We start from the raw sequence: 19,036 nt of genomic DNA on the forward strand, positions 1-19,036 counted from the left end.
TATTTATATTTGTTTAAAAAAAATAGAACAATGCCGTATGAAATGTTGAAAACTGTCTGGACCCCTGATCTGATCGGGCCGATATACAAGAAGGAGATCACCAACTTACGAGAGGTTAATTCTTTTTTAGGAGGGGGAGGAGGAGAGAAGAATAAAATTGGATTAATTCGAAAAAATAATTAGGTGTTGAACACTCATCGACACGATACGTGCACTCGAACAATGGCGACTTTCGTCCCCGACGAGTTGATATACGAGAGCGACTTAACTAAGAAAAGTTTCCGCAAATTCAAGGCTGTAATAATGCTGATCGATGTGACGCAATTGTTCAGTTTCTACAGAAGATTCACATACGCGGAGAATGGCGGTAGTTACGGTTTCTTCTCTCTGTTGAACGATTATATGAGCGCCATAGTGGAAGAAGTATATATTAACCACGGAGACGTGTTGAAATTTTCTCGTACGTTTTCTAATTTTCTACTTATATCGAGAGAAAAAAAATTACATTCAAAATTATATATATATATATATAATAACATTTTTATCGAACGTATAGATAATGATCTGCTAATCATGTGGAAAATAACCAGGAACGAATTCATTGCAAGAATAATACGTCACGTGATTATGACCGCGGAAAGTATCCAAAAAAGTATCGCCGCCATAAAGAACGAAATCACTCCTATCCCAAAATGTAACGAATAATGGAATAACGAATAACGAATAAAATTAATAATCGATCGATCGTATCGACAGTGTCTATCGTAATCTCCATGGGAACTGCTGTATTTTCGGTGATCGGTGACGACAGGTGTAGAAATTTTGTAATATGTGGTTCGTCGATCCAGGACATTAAGTATACGAGAAGAGTATGTTTACCAGGCGATATCGTGTTGTGCGAGAGCGCTTGGCAATATTGTGTCCCCAGTCATTACGAATACGTTCTTAAGGATGCGGACAACGTTAAGGTTGGCGAATATAATAATTATTTTACGAGTTTAGAGAGAATTTTTAAATCGTTCGAGGAGGAGTAAAAAGGCAGTTTAAATCTGATAATGGATTATTCTCGCGGGATAGATCATTAAAGTGCTCGAGGCACCCGAGGAAATTTTGATGGTGAAAGACATAGGGATCGAGGAGGATATCATAGAACTGGGAAAGTCGCCGTCGCACGTGTCGATATTATCCGATGTATCCGTGGAACAAGAGATCAGAGCTACACATTTTCGAAGTAAGTGAGGATCGATTTAGCGAAGCAAAATAATATGATATCCGTGACGCAACGACGATTCCCGTTTCGTAGCAAGAATTTCCGTAGTGGACGCATTGCGAAGACGTATCGGAATGTATCTGAGAAGTTACATGGTGGCAGCGGTATTAATGCAGGTAAGAGGTATTAAAAAAGGCCGTTAAGAAAATTTGTCCATTTCATAAAACTTGATTTTCAGATCGATAACGAACAATCGTTGGCCCATTTGATAGAAATAAGGAATGTTACTGTTATTTGCATCAGTATAATTCCTTATGATTGTACCGTTTTCGAGTTGATTTCTTTGACAGATGAAATATATAAAACTATTTTAAAGTATCCTCGTTCGAATATATATATATGTATTGTTGAAATTGTTCTTAAAAATTGATAAAATTTGATCAAATTTTTAATATTCGATTGCAGTATAATTGAATCGTATTCCGGATTAATGTGCCTCGTAAATTTATTCGAAAAAGATATATCTTTTATCGTTATATTCGGACTTAGAGATTTTATAAATAATAATCAGAAAAATAATGTAATGAATGGAGTATTGTCCGCATGCCAAATATTAAAAGAAGTGAAACACATAATTGGTATTAAAGCAATTCTCATTGGCGTTTCGACTGGTAATCTTTCAAATTTCGAATATTAAATTTTTAACGAACGGAATTCGAATTATCTTAAATTTTCTCATCTTTTTTTCACATACAGGTTTAGGATTCTGTGGAATAATTGGTCATATCGTTAGAAGACAATTCATGGTTTTCGGTCAATGCGTCGACATGGCTAATTCTTTGATGATGATTTCGTACGACAAGGTTCGTCTCTGAAATTTTTACAATAATTTGTACGTCTCTGCGAGATTCTGAAAGATATTTATCGTAGATACATTGCGACTACAACGTTGTTGTAAAAAGTACTTTGAAAAAAGAGAAATTTCGTCGCCAAGGTATAAGGACATTAAGAAAACTTGGAAAATGTGAAATTTATGAGATCTTAGATGAGCCATTGTAATGTTTCTAATTATTATTTTTCTGTTTCTAATTTATATTTTCTGTTTCTTATTTATATGAGAAGTTTAAATGTCATAATATGTTTAAATTTGGTTTCATTTTAGAACAACCGAGATGTTGTCGAGCTTGGAATATAAATATCCTCTTCTCGGTCGATTCAACGAAATAGAGTACTTTAAAGATCTTTTAGACGAAATAGGAGTATCCGAACGACGTTATTCCGGATTGGTCATCGAGGTACTCGACGAGTGTATAAATTTGAACGAAATTTGAATGAAAATGAGATCGAGAATTATACGAATTAATTATTCAGGGTATTGAAAGATGTGGTAAATCGAGGATCCTTGATGCTTATGTCACGATTGTTAAAAGCAGAGAAATAAAATTGATTCAACTTTCTTTGCATCCATCTTTTGCAGAGAAATCTTACTCTGTGATATATCATATACTTCTTCAGGTAAACGAGACAAAATTTTGTTTTCCTCTTTGACGATTCAAGATTGAAAAGTTCCTTTTTTTTTTTTCTTCTTTCTTTTTCATCTAGATGTTCAATGCCGAAAATTGTATTTCTATAAACGATCGTGAAAAAATTTTAATAAATTATTTATCCGAAATAGTGGAACCTGAAAATTTATGTTACCTGAATTATATCATGAGGGTACAATTTCCTCAATCAAATACTTATTGTGAAGAAACTGATTGGCAACGTTACAAAAAGATGATCGATATCTTTGAGAAAATATTAAACGAGGTTATAAATAGTTATATTCGTGTAAAGTGATCTGTAAATTTTCCATTTCGATTTATTTATTCCTTTTTTTCAGATTATTGGTTATGTATGCATCCTTCTAGATGATGTGCACTATATGGATCTGTTTTCCTGGCAATTTTTATCCGCTATTTTGAGCAATAAACACATAGTTCTAGCTATGACAATGCTGGAACCCGTTTCGTGGGATACTTTAACCCAAATCGAAACCGCGATTAGCCAAGAGAAAAGGTTAAAGATTAAATCGTTGAATTCTTTAAACTCTGAATATTTGACAGCATTTGCCTGTCAATTTTTAAACGTTATTGCAATTCCTGAAACCCTGGAAAGGTGAAGAAATTTATATTAATTTTCTTCCATTCAAATATTATCGACGTGAATATATCAGTATATCGATTATTTCACTGTTTAGAATCCTTAGCCAACATAGTAAAAATGGGATTGCTTGGTGCGAAGCGTTCTTAATGTCAATTTTGCAAGTGAATGCATTAGAAATTATCTCGATATCTCCACAAGAAGTAAAAAAATATAATCTCGTTTTTCCAAATCCATCGTTTTTATCAAAAATTCCCGTATATTTAACGCCCGAGGAATTGGCACCACCGTTACAATGGATGCAAATGACTACATTGACTGTGTGCATACTGTCAAAAAAGCCGAAAACTCCTATCGAAGCTAATCGAGACGTTACAGGTGATTTCAAGTATTCTTTTATCAATTTTACTTTCAAGTTCTCCGAAATTATTGACTATAAAATAAATTTAATGATCGACGATTCGTTTTAGGCTTGAGAATCGATATATATAACAGAATGAACACGTACGAACAAGATATTATCAAGTGTGCCGCAGCATTAGGTAATATCTTTCATCGCAGTATGTTAACTAACGTGATAAGTAATTCTACACCATTATTCACATCGAAAGGAAAGTATTGATTATTGAAAAGAAAGTTAGTAATTATTGCATCTTTATGATTATATTATGTATTACTATGTATTCTTCTATTTTAGCCGTGGCAGAAATGATAAGGTTAAGGATCTTGGAATGTGCTATGATCCAAAGGAAATATTATATAAATATGACGACATATCATGCGTTTAAAAAGCGAAAAACTTTCAGCAACATGCATCATTTGGTGTATTGCGATTGCATTCGGATCCGTTAGCTATCTCGAAACGTGGCATAATTTTTAATCATTGTGAATTGTAATAATATTCTTTATTGCAGGCCCAATAGTAAAAGAAACATTGCCGATATATGCTGACTGCAGAGTGTTAGAATTTACGATACCTTCTTATCGTAAATTTTTTTACGATATTCTTTCTGCACAGGAAAGAAACGAATATCATATGAAAGCTATAAACATTCTTGAACAAAGTGCAAAAAAATGTAGTAGTTGTGGAAGAGGTCCATTTTTAATGCCTTTGATAGAGAAAGAAGAGAAAGTTGAGTCTTTAAAATAGTGTATATATACTATATGAATTTTTTTTTTTTTTCTAAATTATCGTAAAAGAATAATAATCAAATTTTATTTTTTCAAGGATGAAAATAATCATAAAAACTATGTGCAAAAAATTTCGGAAAGATTTGAACGTAGACGAAGTATCTTTGTAACGAAGGAAGACATCCGTAAAGACAAACAAAACACTCGCATAGCTTCCATTGTACCGACGACGTTTACCGATGAAAACAGTAAATAATATCAATATAAAAATATATCAATCTTGAAATAAATTAGAAATTTCTATTTCAAGTATATTTAAATACACATATAAATGTATAGTGAAATCGAATTTTAATCCATGTAAATTTTAATACATGGCAATTTGTGTATTTTTACTATAAGTATATATATATATTATATTTTATTTTTTTCCTATTTTCAAAAAATTTTCCTTTTCTAGTTTTTCAAATTTTCCTTCTACAAGTTTCTTATTCCAAAATATTTCCATTCAAATTTTTTCATAATACTTTTCAAATATATATATTTAATACATATTTATTTAATACATAATACATATTTTTATATATCATAAAATTGCTACTACATTTCTTCTTGTTTTTCTATCCTTACAAATTATCTACTATATATTTATTACCCATAAATTATTTAAAATTGGTAAATAGAAAAATTTACGTATCGGTGGCGCCATCTCGCGTTTGGATCCCAGAAGCTTCGACTTGTTACTAGCAAAGCAGAATATGCAAGGAGGTATTCGTGACGTCACAGGGAAGGAGAGAAATATTGTGCAAGAAGGACAGAGAGCATCTCCATTTTGAAAACGCTAGATGAAAAATTTATAAATTATTCGTTTTTTACTAAAAATTTTTACATTTTTAAGCTCGCATTTTGAAGCTAGAATTTCAGACAAGTTTCTTGTTTAAATTTTAACAAGAAATTCATTGCAATTAATTATTTATTAACAATTATCATATAGAATGTTTCAATCGCGAATCCCCATTTCTTAATCGAGTAATAAACAATCAATTTATTCATTTAAGCAATAACAAAATTATGTATAAAATTTATATATGAAAGTAGAGAAGAAAGTAATGTTTCAAATGTATATATTTATATTTAGAAATAAATTTTATAATAATGAGAAATTAGGGAAAAACGTACTGTGCGTTAATCGTGCTGAGCTATACGTGACGCATCAACCATTAATAAATAATTAATTAAAATGAATTTCTTATTAAAATTTATATAATTTTGATACGAGAAATTTGTATGATGTTCTAACTTTGAACAGCAAGTTTAAAAGTGTAGAAATTTTTAGTAAAAAACGAGAAATTAGTAAATTTTCCATATAGTGTTCTGAAAGGGGCGGGGCATACTCTCTGTCTTTCTCACGCAATATTTCTTTCCTTCCCTATGACGTCACGAATACCTCCTTGTATATTCTGCTTTGCTAGTAACAAGTCGAAGCTTCCGTGATCCAAACGCGAGATGGCGCCACCGATACATAAATTTTTCTATTTGCTTTCTTTATTTAATTTGAAATGAATAAAATGAGTAAAATAATTTTCTATATATCGTATCAAATTTTATACGTATTTTTATATCTTTATATATAATTTGTATATATATTTTGTATATTTTTGTTTTATTTTATCGTACACAATTTAAAAAGGTAAATATAAAGCAGATAAATATATATCAAATTTCATAGTTAGATTTGAAAAAAAAAAAATATAAAAATATATATAAAACAGATAAATATATCAATTAATTATAAAATAAATTATAAAATATAATTATAAAATAATAAAATTCGGTAATAAATTATCAAATAAATAGATATTTGTTCTAATGTTCTCTAATATAATTCGTGCTTTTTTTTCTTTTTAGTGGAAGAATTTATTTCTCGAGAGATGATAAAGGAAGAACAATTGCTTATTTCTAAAAAAATCGAAATGAATTCTTTCGGTATTACATACGATTTATTGGACGAAATAATGAAATCTTTCACCTATATAGACAATCGCAGTTGCACATGCATGGAAATAATAAGTTATATTTTCTGGCAGATTAGTCAACACATTTATCAAATCAGTAACGGAATTCAATTTTCTCATAACGATATGTTCCTTCGATAATTACAATAATATTAAAAGATCTTACTTTTCAGAGGATTCTCAACCAGAAATGTTTATAAAGTTCACAATGGAATATAGTGCAGGTTTGATTCAAACTGCACAAAGCTTGCACGCGATTAAATTTCTCATGAATATAAACAAGGATATGAATGAAAAGGAAAAAAATCAATTTCAAAATACTTTCAAAGAACAATGGTTAATTTTAATAGGTAAAAAGTCTATTCACCGCATATAATAATAAACAAATTGATCTCTGATCTCTTCAAGTTGAAATATTGTCGAACATTGGTTGTTCCAAGGGGATGCTTACATTGCGTATGGAAATTATTCCGAAGCGAAGAAATATTATACCGAGGCTGTTATATTGAAGACCGAGATCCCGCAAAATATGAGAACGCTTTGTTATAATATTTTAATCGAGAAATTACGATACACGATAAAAGGTATTTTAAACGTTTTCTTTCAAAATGATGAAACCTCACAAAATGACGAGGAGAAGATAGCATTAGCTGTCGCTTTGCAACGATTCTCTATGATTTCAATGGTACGTATTTGCGTGTCGTGAAAAATAAATTTTAATTTTTTTTTTTTTTTTTTTTTTTTTTTTTTTTTTTTTTTTTTTTTTCCCCGTTCAAATATACATAACATCGTTGGTAAAATTATAGATACAGAATGAAAAGAAATTGGCGAATCTCGCTATTTTGCAAAGTATTCGTATGATATTTAAAAATTCAAGCACTTTCTTAGAAAAAGGGAATGTCTATTTATGCGCTATAAACATTTTTCGCCAACTCAACGATATTAGGATGATAGAAGACGTAGAAAAAATGATTTTAATGGCTATTAGAAATAAAACTGCAATAGGTGGTTGGACGAAACCCGACGAAATTGTTATTCTAGTGAAAATCTATAAAACGATATATGATCATAGGTAATTTAATTGATTATTGGAATATTTGAATTTCACGTGGAAGGAGAAAAGCTGGCAAGTTATTTATTTGTCGATGAAAGAATATTGCAGGCTAAATTCGATGAAGGTATAGAAGTTGGAACAATAATCTGTAAGATATGTAATTATATAAACTTGAATAAAATAAAGTTCAACGTTCTACCGTCGTTGATAAAAATTATGGTAAAAAAAAAAAAGAAAAAGAAAAAGAAAAAAAAAAAAAAAAAAAAAAAAAAAAAAAAAAAAAAAAAAAAAAAAAGAAAAAAGAAAAAAATTCATCACATAGCTCATCCACAACGTGAATTATTTTTTTTTGTATATTTAATCGTGAAACTATTATTTCAGGTTTGGAAGAAACATATAAACCAAGCTGTCGACTTGTTATTCGAACTGTATTACACCTCTGAGGAGGATACAGATTATTCCGCTATCACATGGTATTACGCTCTTTGCTTGGAATTTTTATTGGATGCTTCTATGAATTTAGAAAGTTACAATAGCTGTTACGAATTTTATACCTTTATAAGTAAGGCTCGTTTTTTAACTTTCGGCCCCTCGTTATTATTATTATCGAAATCTTTTCCATCTCTGGTTATTCAGATACCAAATTGAAAACTTGCGTATTGCGAGATCCAACGAGCCTGTTGCATCTGAACAATGCTTTACTTATCTGGCAATTAAGAATGTGGGTAACTCGAGATATTTGATCGGGAATTATTATTCATTTCGTTTAAATAACGAATATTCGTTATTACCACAGGAACGTACCGCTGAATTACGAACTTGTGAAAGATGTTAACGAATATGTGAAGGATGTCGTATCTTACAATTTCTCACAATTTTATTGTTCGATCAAGGTACGAATCGAATCGAATTCGAATCACATAAATTACACCTTACTCCCGTTTAATAATTTTATTACGCCATCGTTTCACGCCACAGGGCCTCGAGTCTTATTTGTTAATATTGTATCGGCGACTCGATATCCCTCACTCGTACGATCTTTTCGAACGAATGTATTACGCCAAAAAGATCATCAAGTTTCTTCACAACGTGAGCATCTATTTCCCGTTTGTCAAACCGTTTACATATTTCCTGGAATCTTACATGAGACTTCTCCGTGGCCGAAAATCTTCGTCGCAAACTTGCATGACGAAGGCGGAAAAATACGCTATCGCTCAAGGAAACAAAATGGTTATCGCATGGATTGAACAGAACAAAAGGGTAACCAACGTGTATATATATATATATATAAGCATTAATAATTTCATCAATTCTCTCTCTAATATACCTTTCGATCGGTCGATTCGATCGGCAGACTTGGGAAGTGGATTTCTTCAACAACATGGCTGAATATTGGGTGGAATTCGTGGCGTCCTCGGAAGGTATCCTATGGCAAGAGATCCATTTGCTCAAGCCGATCGCTTGGTCTACTATATTGTACCCGTATCCACATCCCAAGTACAATTATTGATCAATCGATTTCTTAATTCTTCTAATCGCTGGGAAGAGGAAGAGGATAAATGGTGAGAGAAATAGACACTGTAGACGGCGAGTTGTAGCGAAATATTTATTGATTAAAGAAGGCGTGTTACAGTTTCAGGTTCTAGGAAAAAAAAAAAAAAAAAAACATATACACGACGATCCCCTCGTGTGTACACGATACTTGGTTTAAAAGTGAACACTCTCGTTCTTTCTCGGTTCGTTTCTCTCGCAAGGCGCTTATTGAACCTCCAGATCGATTTTTAGGAAACCAACTCGCGACCGACGATACCAGTTTTTTTTTTTTCTTTGCGTTTGTACATCCACGATATACTTTATAATTAATTAATTAATTAATTAATTCGTCTATCGGCCGAGTACGCCAAGGATACAAGCTTCCAGTTGAACGAGATAAAGGATCGAGGCGAAGTTGAGACGAGTGATGAGAGAGAAAGTAAAAAAAAAAAAAAGGAAGAATAAGATAAGGAAAGAAGATAGAAAAGAAATGGAGCGCGCGGGAAGAAGATAATCGCGAATTGGTTCGATTTGAGCATAATAATATCGACCAATTTCTCGAGTTCCACGAGTTTCTAGCACAATCCTATATCTCGCATCGCATTCATAGAAATAGAAAAAAAAAAAAAAAAAGAAGACAAGAAATAACATTGTCAACGTATACGAATACAGTTAATTAATCTGTTGCGTTAATGTACATCCATTTTTCTTGATTGAAAAAAAAAAAAAAAATCTTTACAAAATATTCCATTTTATTTACTATCGCCGGATAACAAAAATAAAACTAAAGAAATCGATCGAAATAAATTTTAATCGATTTATCCCATATCGATACACAACGAAAAGGCGTATATTAATATAATATACGACAAGCACATACGTTGCACACGTTGGACTGAATTTTCTTTTTCGTTTACCGATCAGGATGCAGAGAGTTCGGTGTTCGTTTCGAAAGAAAAGAAAAGAAAAGAAAAGAAAAGAAAAGAAAGAAAAAACGGACGCGTTTATTCCTACGCATGCGCGTAAGCAAGTTTATTAGGTTGTGGCGCTCTCGTTCCTTTGCGATTTCTTTCCTACGGAAAAGAAGGGGAACAGTGTTGGAATCCTTCCTTTCTTCCTTTCTTCCTTCTTTCCTTCCTTTCTATCTTTCTTTCTTTCGATTTCGTTGGCGTACTCGAGCTGGATATACGTTTCGTTTGGCTGAAGTGAAGAGAGAAATAAGGGGCGGGATTTGAATCGAATCGCTGTGAAAAATATCACCATCTCCTCCTCGGTTGGCGCTGCTACGCTTCACTCCGGCTGGGTGGACCTCGATCGCACGGAACACCGATCCCTCTTTCCCCCCCCACTCTCTCCCCTCATTCGTGCGCATCGACGTCGTTGTCGATGCGACTGCTTCGTATCCCGGTCTTGCCCGTCCACGGATAGATGTCCGGACACGTTTGACAAGTCTTCATGTACCTCACCCCGCTCTTGTGCCATAGATTGCACACCTTCGGATTGTTGCACTTCTTCGGCCGATCCTATCGATCGAAAATTCGAAGGTAAATCGAATCTCGTCTTATTTCTCACGGAATAACGGAACAGAGATATATATATATATAGGCGTACCGGATAGTTACATCCAAACGGTTCAAACGTGTGCAACAGGGGCAACGGCGTAGGATTCCTCACCCATTGGATCGCCTGCCAATTAGTCACGATCCACACATCGTCCATCGCCACTATCGTATCCAGGAATGAAATGAAACCCTCTTTGTGATGGGGCTGGGTGAACCATGCCGCGTGATAGAACAACCCGAACGGCGCTCTGAAAAGTTATAAATTTATTATTTTCCCTCCTTATCGTATTTCCAATCGAAATAATCAAATGAAAAAGTCGAACGACCCACCTGTTGGTCGTGTAATGTCTCTCGAAATTCTTGATCAGCATCTTGTAAACACCGTCGGCGGTGGGCGGGTTGCTGCACGCGTCTCCCATCGAGCACCTACCCCCGTTCAGATCCTGCCACATCACCATGGGAACTTCCCACAAGCCTGGATAAGACCTGGTGGGGCACGGAGGTATCATGCAGTCGTGGAACAGCTTGTAGTCCAAGGTGTAGGGCCAGCTGGGCGGTCGGTTCTCGTAAATCGGCATGGACGAGTCGTACGTGAAGTTCGTGTCCCACAACATTTTGAACATGTTGTTCCCCCCCACCTGTTTTTTATATTCGTGTTATATTTTTCCCAAAGTTCAAATCAATCAATTACATTCGATAAGATAAGAACGAGAAGAATAGAATATTACCGACAGGAATGGGGCCCTCATCCCTCTCACGTCCTCCAGCTTCACGCCTCCATAGGCGGAGAGAATTTCACGTTGTCCCGCAACCTCTCGAGCCCACTTTCGCTGAGAGAACTGCTCGCCGAAACTGTGCCTGTTTCCGGGGAGGGGGTTTATCGAGGTCCGTCGATGATTCGGAAAAAATTGGGACACGCGATCGCGGGCTGGGAATCCAAGAAATTCGATCGATCGACCGGTCCACAAGCTCGTCCAACCAAGTTTTTCTTGTTTTCGAAATCGTGGAAAAATAATATTGAAGAGAGAGAGAGAGAGAGGATACGAAACCAACAAACGTTATCTCTTTCTTCAGCGTTTGTTTGTTTGTGAAACCGGTTCTCCGATCCGTTTTCCTGCATTCTAACCCGCGTCTAAGGCGCGAAAGCAGCAAATTCTTGCCGAATTAAGCGTGGTAAGTTGATATCTCGACTAATCAAGCTGGCATTAGTTTCATCTAATAAGATGCAGAGCGTGAAAACGACAATTGGAACTGAGAAGCTGCTCGATGATAATGATTAAATGATGCTTCCTTTAACTCGATCGATCGAGTATCCTTCGAGTATATATATTTTCATATCGATATACAAATCGAACATAAATTGTACATAAGAAACAGAAAAAGCTTTACTTTATTAAGGAATGGCGAAACGTCGAATGGAAAATTCGTTCTTTCTTTCTTTTTTTTTTTTCCCCCCCTTCGGCAGATAGGACGTGACAGGTGTACTTACGAGACCGTGTGGGAGGCAATCTCATGACCGGCCGCGTAGAGATTTTGAACTTGGCTGTAGTCGGTCCACTCGTGAGAGACGTAGAACGTGGCCGAGATGGGGCAACCGTTGGGATTTTTCCTCCCTTTCTCGAACAGATCGGCGTACAGTCCCTTGTTCAGATCGTTCACGGAATCGTCGAACGTCAGGAGAACGATTTGCGGTATCTCCTCCGGAAGGTAGTCACCTATTTTTTTTTTTCAAGGATTCGGGAGTGGAGGGGGGGGGGGGGGGGAGAGAAGGAGGCGTGTCTCATTCGTGTGTGTATCGACGACGACATTTGTCCGTATTTCGTCACATTTTTTGTTCGAAGGATAATCGTGTCGTGTATCGATCGTATCACGACGATTATTTAAATTTTGTGATGGGAATGCGAGGAATGATGTGATTGTGATGCGAACAGAAAGAAGAAAAGAGAGAAAGAGAGAGAAAGAGAGAGAGAGAGAGAGAGAGAAGAAAGAAAAGTTAGTTATGCGTCATTAGTGCAGGGCGCACAGGTGGTGAAACGGTGTCATTCGTTCATCTCCACCACCCGTTTCACCACCCGTCACGTCGCCATTTATCGTTTCATCGCGATCCTCCACGATCCTCTAATTGCCTCTAATTGGTTCGAGCGTGACGAGTGGGATCCAAGTGGGAAGCCGGCCAATTTGTTCCGGAGAGACGCGCTACCTTGACTTAACGGCCATCTATCGGGAAGGGGGAGGGAGGAGGGACGGAATGGAAGGAGTTCCACTGACGCGCATCGACGAAACGAAACTGAGCAACTTCGTTTCCGAATCACGGGTCGAGGGAATCTTACTTTCGGATTGGCTCGGCTCGTTTTTATTTATTAACTCTTTTGATGGAAAGATTCTATGGGCCAATTGTCCCATCCCACTTGGCTTAAGATTAGAGGATCGTGGATGGATGAAAAGAAGCGGTTTTTCCCGTAACGGTTGGGACGTGTCGCCCGAGATAGAACGATTTCCAGATCGAGGAGATGGCGCGATACGAATTAGCGAATGGCGATGAGACTTGATTGATCTCGATAATAATTCGAATTATTATTATTAGAGCGATGGAGAAGCGATGTTTTCGAACTACTATTTCCTTTTTTCCTTTTTTTTTTTTTTCTTTCTTTCTTTTCTGCGCATCCCGTTTGCACAACTTACGAGATGGTGTGCGATGCCATTTCGTGGCCGTCCACGTAAAGGTTTTGCACCTGGCTATAATCGGTCCACTCGTGCGAAACGTAGAACGTGGCCGTGATCGGGCAACCGTTCGGATTTTTACGGCCGTTTTCGAATAGATCGGTGTACAATGGTTTGTTCAGGTCGTTCACGGCGTCGTCGAACGTCAGAAGAACGATCTGCGGCGTCTGTTCGACCGGGATTCCACCTGAGTGGAAATATTTACGACATATTATACACGTGGAGGGTTCACAGGGATTCGTTTTGAAATTCTAACCCCTAACCTATTACAGAATCAACATCAATTTTAACTCCTCTAAAAAAGAATGGCCCTTCCTTCGTACGTTCACGCGACGTATACGTATATTTATTCATTCGAAGAAACGTCTGGATCTCGAAGAGAGGACAGATTTTCTTCCGGAATTATTTATGTATACGCGCATGTATCTAACTGTTCATCTCGGATCACCGCCGCGGGCAAATTATCGCGATCCGTTCGCATCTCGGACACGTTTCCATCAAATAAATACATGTTGTATCGAGTATATCGAGATACGCTCGACGCATCGATAATAGGATCGATCGACCCGCCCGGATTCACGTCACGCGGCGAGCTTTCGATTTCGAGCATAGGGATCGAGAGCGGCGCATGCGCGAAATTACGAGCGAGGCGGATCTGTTTCACTTTCGAACGGTATTATGTGTAACGTTAGAATAACGGAGAAAGTGAGCCGTGGTGGCTGCTTTAAACCGATCGGCTAAACTTAACATTCGCGGCGCGCGGACGCTTGCGTCACGCAACAACGTTGTCGAGTATCGTTTTCGAGTATCTTTCGCGTCTTTTCCGCGTTCAACGCACGCGTGTTGCCCGCCCTCCCCCTTCTTCGTCGAATCGAAATCGGAATCGATAACGCCGGCTCACCTGGAATGTCGGCACCGCCGCAGCTGCAATCGGGAAGAAGGCAAACGTCCTTGCGACACTTGGCCGCCGGTTTGTCGACCTGCGGGGTCGGGTAAATCGGCGCAGGCCTCGATGGAGGATACCTGTAGATGTCGACGAACTCTTGCGCTTTCGACACGATCTCGGTCGACGGTTTCAAGGTTGGCCGCGATCGTCTGAAAGATCGAGTTTCATTTCGATTTCACGGAAATTCGAGAAAGGGGGCATTCGCGTTTTCCGGTTGTTCGAAGAAACTATCGTATCACCGATATTTGCGATTTCACCTTTCATGCCGATCAAGGTGAATTCATAATTCGTCGATTAAAGCTTGATTTACTTCACCCTCCCCCCTTTTGTCGCGATTCTTTCTTCTTCTTCTTCTTCTTCTCTTTCTCTCTGTTAATTTTTCACGATATTATCGCGTAGTAATTTTAATAGCGCAAGTTGTACAACTTATTAACTTACGCGCAATTAACTTTCTAGTTACATTAATTCGATGCAGCCACCTCGTTCGTTCGTTCACCTTCGAAGCGCGACATTGGAGCCAACGGATCTTCGAGGTATTTTTTTTTTTTTTTTTTTTACGAGCTAGGCAAATCGGATATTCGATTTAATTCTCCTCTATCTCGTGATTATTGCCCACTCAATAACGTTGGCGTTTCACGGACAATTTGTCGATTAATTGGAAAATTATACGACTATGTCAATCCCTCGTATTGTAAAAAACAGACAAGCGGCTTCACTTTCTAAGCGGCAATTGTACGATAACATATGAAAAAAGAGAAAAAAAAAATAGAAAAAACACTTCAGCACCGACAGCGCGTTTAATAAACGTCGTCACGGGCGATTTCAATTGCAGATACACGCAGATTGACGTTTGGCGCTAATTTCTCGAAAAACCGGAAAACAAACAAAAAATGATTGAAATGATTGAAAATGAATTCTCGATCGAGAAATTTTCAACTTACGGTGGTGCCGTGCCACGATGGACCTGCTGCGGGCGACCTCGGCTGAAAGCAAAAAGGAAAAAAAGAAAAAAACAAGAAAGGATTGAATACAACGTAGATAGAGATCGAGGAGGAGCTGTGGAAAAAGAGATTGAAAAATGGACGATGTTTCCGGCGGTGCACAAAAGGAAAATGTTCGACTGCCGGGAGAGAAAGCGAGCGTTTCGTTTAACGGAATATACAGGCGAAATCGGGTCTTGGTCGATGGAGACGTTACAAGGCCATTTCCTTCGCTCCTTACGGAAATCGAAAGAAATCAAGTGTACGAACAGAATAAAGATCGAAGATGCTAATCGAAATGATAATCGTAATCTAACATTGTATAGAATTTATATTTATACTTTATAACGCGCATACATATGCACGAACACATATATATATATTTTGTAACGAAAAAAAATCTTGAGCCTAATTGGACTCCCCATTCCCACGAGAAACTAACTAGAGTAAGTAATATTATAGCGTATATTATTCGATCTCGTGTACGATCCATCTAAACCACCACTTTCACGAGCGGTTGCGCGCGAGTGCATAATAAAAGTGAACGCGCACTTACGTATTTACGTATTGCGAACTCGAGCGAGAATTTTTATCTTTTCGCGCCGATACGATTTTCGATCGGAAAAAAGAGCCCTACGTTATCCACCGGGAGTAAACATCGGAATACGCGTACAATACGTGCTTCGATGTATACGCGATCGAAGAAAGCGTGAAACAAGATTTATTCGCGTTTGGGAATAATATCGATCGGTGATCCTTTCAAGTCCAGTCGCTTTTGGTTGCATAATTGGGAGGGAAAAAGTGGGCAACGGCGATTGGCGGGTATGTGGATACCGTACCTGGGTGCGTTGACCGTGTAAGGCCTGTTGGTGGTGGTCGGAAGCTGCGTGGTCGTGGTCAACGGGATGAACGTGTCTACGATGGCGTTTGGAGTAGTCACGTGGACAACTGGATGGCTGATCACGTTCGGCCTGCGCACACGCGACACGTTTAATCGATCGAAATCTTTTTTCTTTTTTTTTTTTTTCTACACGTCGTAACGAATAGTATCGTCGTAACAAAGTATCTTATTCTCGTGTTTCTTTCTCTTTTCTTTTTTTCTTCGTTGCTCGTCGTTTCGAAAGGAAATTTAAAATGAAATATTTATAGAAAAACGTCCATGCGTTAAAGGGAAAAGATATTTAGAAATAAACAGGTCACCGAGACTAGCTGGGCGACTATCTGGCAAACAGCGCGTTTACCTGTATCCGTGACTATTTTTAATGATTAGATAAATAATCTAATCATTAACCCGTTTACGTAAGCACGATTTTCGCTCGATTTCCCGGAATATCAGTCGATGGATGGATGAGTAAATAAATTAACATAAGAAACGCGTGGATATCATCCTTCGTTTCTAAGACGAGCGACGAGTAATTACAACAAGAATAGCGATGACATCTCGACGAAAGCTCGTGGCTAGGAGACGAACGATCGTAACGATAATTTTCTCGTCGCCTCGAGTACTCGACGAATATTGGAACAAATCTCCTCTTGGAATTTTCGATTAACGAATAGGAATATTCTCACCTGAACGACTGGCCTTCGGTAATGCGGAACTTGTTCTTGTTGAGCTGAGCCTGGGACCGCGGTTCGAGAAAACAGAAAAACAACAGTTTTGATTCGCGATATGCGCTCCAATTCCCCTTTCTAAAAACACTGCGGCAAAACGCTTTCCATCCTACCTGATTCTCGTAGATATCGTAGTCCTGCACCGTGACGTCCTGGTTCAGATTGTACTTGTCCGCCTCGTTCACAGCCACCTTTTTCGGCTTTTGATACTGCTTCGTGTTCACCTCGCTGATCTTGACGCTCGGTTGAACGGGCACCGATTGATTCACCGTGTATTGGTTGTAATCTGATCGAGAAGGGCACCCGTCGATTATTCAAAACCACCATTATTTTCCAAGAGGTATCTCGAACAGGATAACAGGATTTTGCTTAAATATATAACAAACACATTGCTTTACCATCGTCCTTATAAATGGACACGTCGTCGTCGTAAATTGTGTAGTACGGGTAACTCTGGTCCGGGTCGTTATAGTACGACTTAGAGATGACCGGTGCGGCTGTGGATGCCAGGATCTTGGCCACCCTTGGAGACTCTGAAGACGGTACTTGTGTCCTTTTAAACGAGTATAATTATCAATAGAGAGCGAGAGAGAGAGAGAGAGGGTTATACCTATCGCAGGTAACTAGAGCTATTTCGTGAGATAATGTTGGAGAGAAAAAGAAAGGAAGGAAAGGTAAAAAGATGGACGGTTACGTAAAGGCGGGGCAGCCACCAAGAGAATTAAAGGAGCCCACGGCGAAAGAGAAATCGAGTAAAAAGGTCGTGGCGCGCGCGGCGAGGTAGGGCTGGTGCGGTCCGATTTCAAACACGATGTTACGTACCTGTAATGGGCTTCCGTTTGGGCACGCGTGCTCACCAGGCTCTCCTTCTCCCTTTCCTGCGGGGAAACGGTTAATCGAGAGATTAGTTTCTTTCGATCATGTTCCATATCTATATATATATATATATATTCTTTCATCGATCTCGCCACGCTTGCGACAAGAATTGTCGTCCACGCAAGAAGAGTGGAAAAGAAGCCGAAAATAACGGAGAAATTGGTAAAACAGCGAGAGAGTTGTTCTCGTTTTTACGCCGGGATACGACTTTCCTGTTTGGCCAATTGGCGGCCAATTGGCCTGGCAATTTATCTCGTCAAACGTGAACGAATACTTTTATTTCGTTATCCTCGAAACGACACAAAATTCGACTTGTTGATTCTTCGAGGTGTTTTAAGTTTAAGGGACAAACAAGAGATCGAAGGATATTCGCTCACCGAGATCACGTTCCTTCTCAAACCATCCCTGTCCCTTTGAACCTGGCCGATCGTCGAGGGTTGCCCCCTGTAGACCCGTTGCTGCCTGTCGCTCTCCACCTCCGAGGCTGGCTCGTACTCGTCCTCGTGATAGTTGGTCCTCGCCTGTTGCCTCTGACGGATCTGCTTTTCGGTGATCTGCGCCACGGGGGAGGGGGTGGTCGTTGCAGAGATCGATTGTCTCTGAATAGTGCGCTGCTGTATCTGTTGCTCGCGCCTCTGTTGCTGTTGTGGTTGTTGTTGTTGTTGTTGCGGCTCCCTGATCTGTTGCTGGGCCCGTTGCTGCTCCTGAAGGGTCTCGATCTTCGCCGATCTACGCGGTTACAATTGCGTTAATTATCGAGCCGTCGATTCATCCCTGATTTTTCTCCATCTTTTCTCATCACGGGATTTCGCAAAGTTCAACAAATCGAGGAATCGAGGAATCGTTCGTTGTTTAAACTATTAAATTTCATTAACCCCTTCTCCCTTTCTAATCTTGCTAATCTTCCTTGGATCGACGAGGAAAATTATAGTAAGGAAATTATTATTTCGAAAGAATGGAAAGGTTAAATGACTCGCTTTTATACGCTTGGGTATTTTTCTTTTTTCTTTTTGTTTTTTTTCCTTTTTTTGAGAGATCATTAGGGAGATTTCTTTCTCTAAAGAGTTTTCTTCTTTAAGTCTACTTATAAAAGAAAAAAATAATCATAAATCATACCCTTTGTGAAAAAGGAAAGAGGAAAGGGAACGGACGGTGATAAATAAAGTTATCCATTGTTAAGTCCGTGGGAAACGAAATGGCGGATCTCAGTTCGTTCCATTTGAGCATATTTCTAACGTTAACGCGTTGATTCTTT

General features: G+C 38.0%; 2 protein-coding genes across 4 annotated transcripts in view; one reads left to right on the plus strand and one right to left on the minus strand.

The window, feature by feature from the left end:
- Positions 1–222: 222 nt before the first annotated feature.
- Positions 223–9,062, plus strand: LOC122711977 (adenylate cyclase type 10-like). The gene is made up of 24 exons (XM_043931220.1): positions 223–460; positions 757–968; positions 1,078–1,231; positions 1,304–1,386; positions 1,449–1,585; positions 1,676–1,881; positions 1,967–2,073; positions 2,141–2,265; positions 2,373–2,505; positions 2,582–2,725; positions 3,093–3,367; positions 3,450–3,730; positions 3,823–3,933; positions 4,050–4,199; positions 4,267–4,484; positions 4,581–4,731; positions 6,392–6,595; positions 6,672–6,848; positions 6,939–7,183; positions 7,934–8,114; positions 8,189–8,273; positions 8,349–8,445; positions 8,531–8,812; positions 8,907–9,062. Exons 1-24 carry the CDS (start codon positions 223–225, stop codon positions 9,060–9,062), a joined length of 4,152 nt encoding a protein of 1,383 aa, XP_043787155.1.
- Positions 9,063–9,150: 88 nt separating this feature from the next.
- The window catches only part of LOC122711989, a 42,433-nt gene continuing 32,547 nt past the window's right edge, over positions 9,151–19,036 (minus strand). Inside the window, exons 5-17 of one of the 3 annotated variants that reach the window (XM_043931243.1) lie at positions 18,159–18,510; positions 17,728–17,783; positions 17,304–17,458; positions 17,019–17,191; positions 16,864–16,913; positions 16,134–16,265; positions 15,256–15,297; positions 14,270–14,463; positions 12,137–12,362; positions 11,376–11,505; positions 10,978–11,285; positions 10,697–10,895; positions 9,151–10,608 (exon numbers count right to left, since the gene is read on the minus strand). In XM_043931243.1, coding sequence (XP_043787178.1) covers positions 10,444–10,608; positions 10,697–10,895; positions 10,978–11,285; positions 11,376–11,505; positions 12,137–12,362; positions 14,270–14,463; positions 15,256–15,297; positions 16,134–16,265; positions 16,864–16,913; positions 17,019–17,191; positions 17,304–17,458; positions 17,728–17,783; positions 18,159–18,510 — 2,182 coding nt within the window. In that variant the 3' untranslated portion in view covers positions 9,151–10,443. Of the gene's footprint in view, positions 10,609–10,696; positions 10,896–10,977; positions 11,286–11,375; positions 11,506–12,136; positions 12,363–13,329; positions 13,556–14,269; positions 14,464–15,255; positions 15,298–16,133; positions 16,266–16,863; positions 16,914–17,018; positions 17,192–17,303; positions 17,459–17,727; positions 17,784–18,158; positions 18,511–19,036 lie in introns of all 3 variants that reach the window. The other 2 variants (XM_043931242.1, XM_043931244.1) reach the window with 2 other exon arrangements.

Source organism: Apis laboriosa, unplaced genomic scaffold, assembly GCF_014066325.1.
Source record: "Apis laboriosa isolate Shangri-la unplaced genomic scaffold, ASM1406632v1 scaffold18_cov149, whole genome shotgun sequence".
Lineage (NCBI taxonomy): Eukaryota > Metazoa > Arthropoda > Insecta > Hymenoptera > Apidae > Apis > Apis laboriosa.

What these genes read in the sequence shown, in the direction of transcription:
- LOC122711977 (XM_043931220.1), top strand. Translation starts at nt 223, where the DNA reads ATGGCGACTTTCGTCCCCGACGAGTTGATATACGAGAGCGACTTAACT. An exon ending in AGGATGCGGACAACGTTAAG is followed by an intron (nt 969 to 1,077) that starts GTTGGCGAATAT and finishes CTCGCGGGATAG; the next exon opens with ATCATTAAAGTGCTCGAGGC. An exon ending in GAGATCTTAGATGAGCCATT is followed by an intron (nt 2,266 to 2,372) that starts GTAATGTTTCTA and finishes GTTTCATTTTAG; the next exon opens with AACAACCGAGATGTTGTCGA.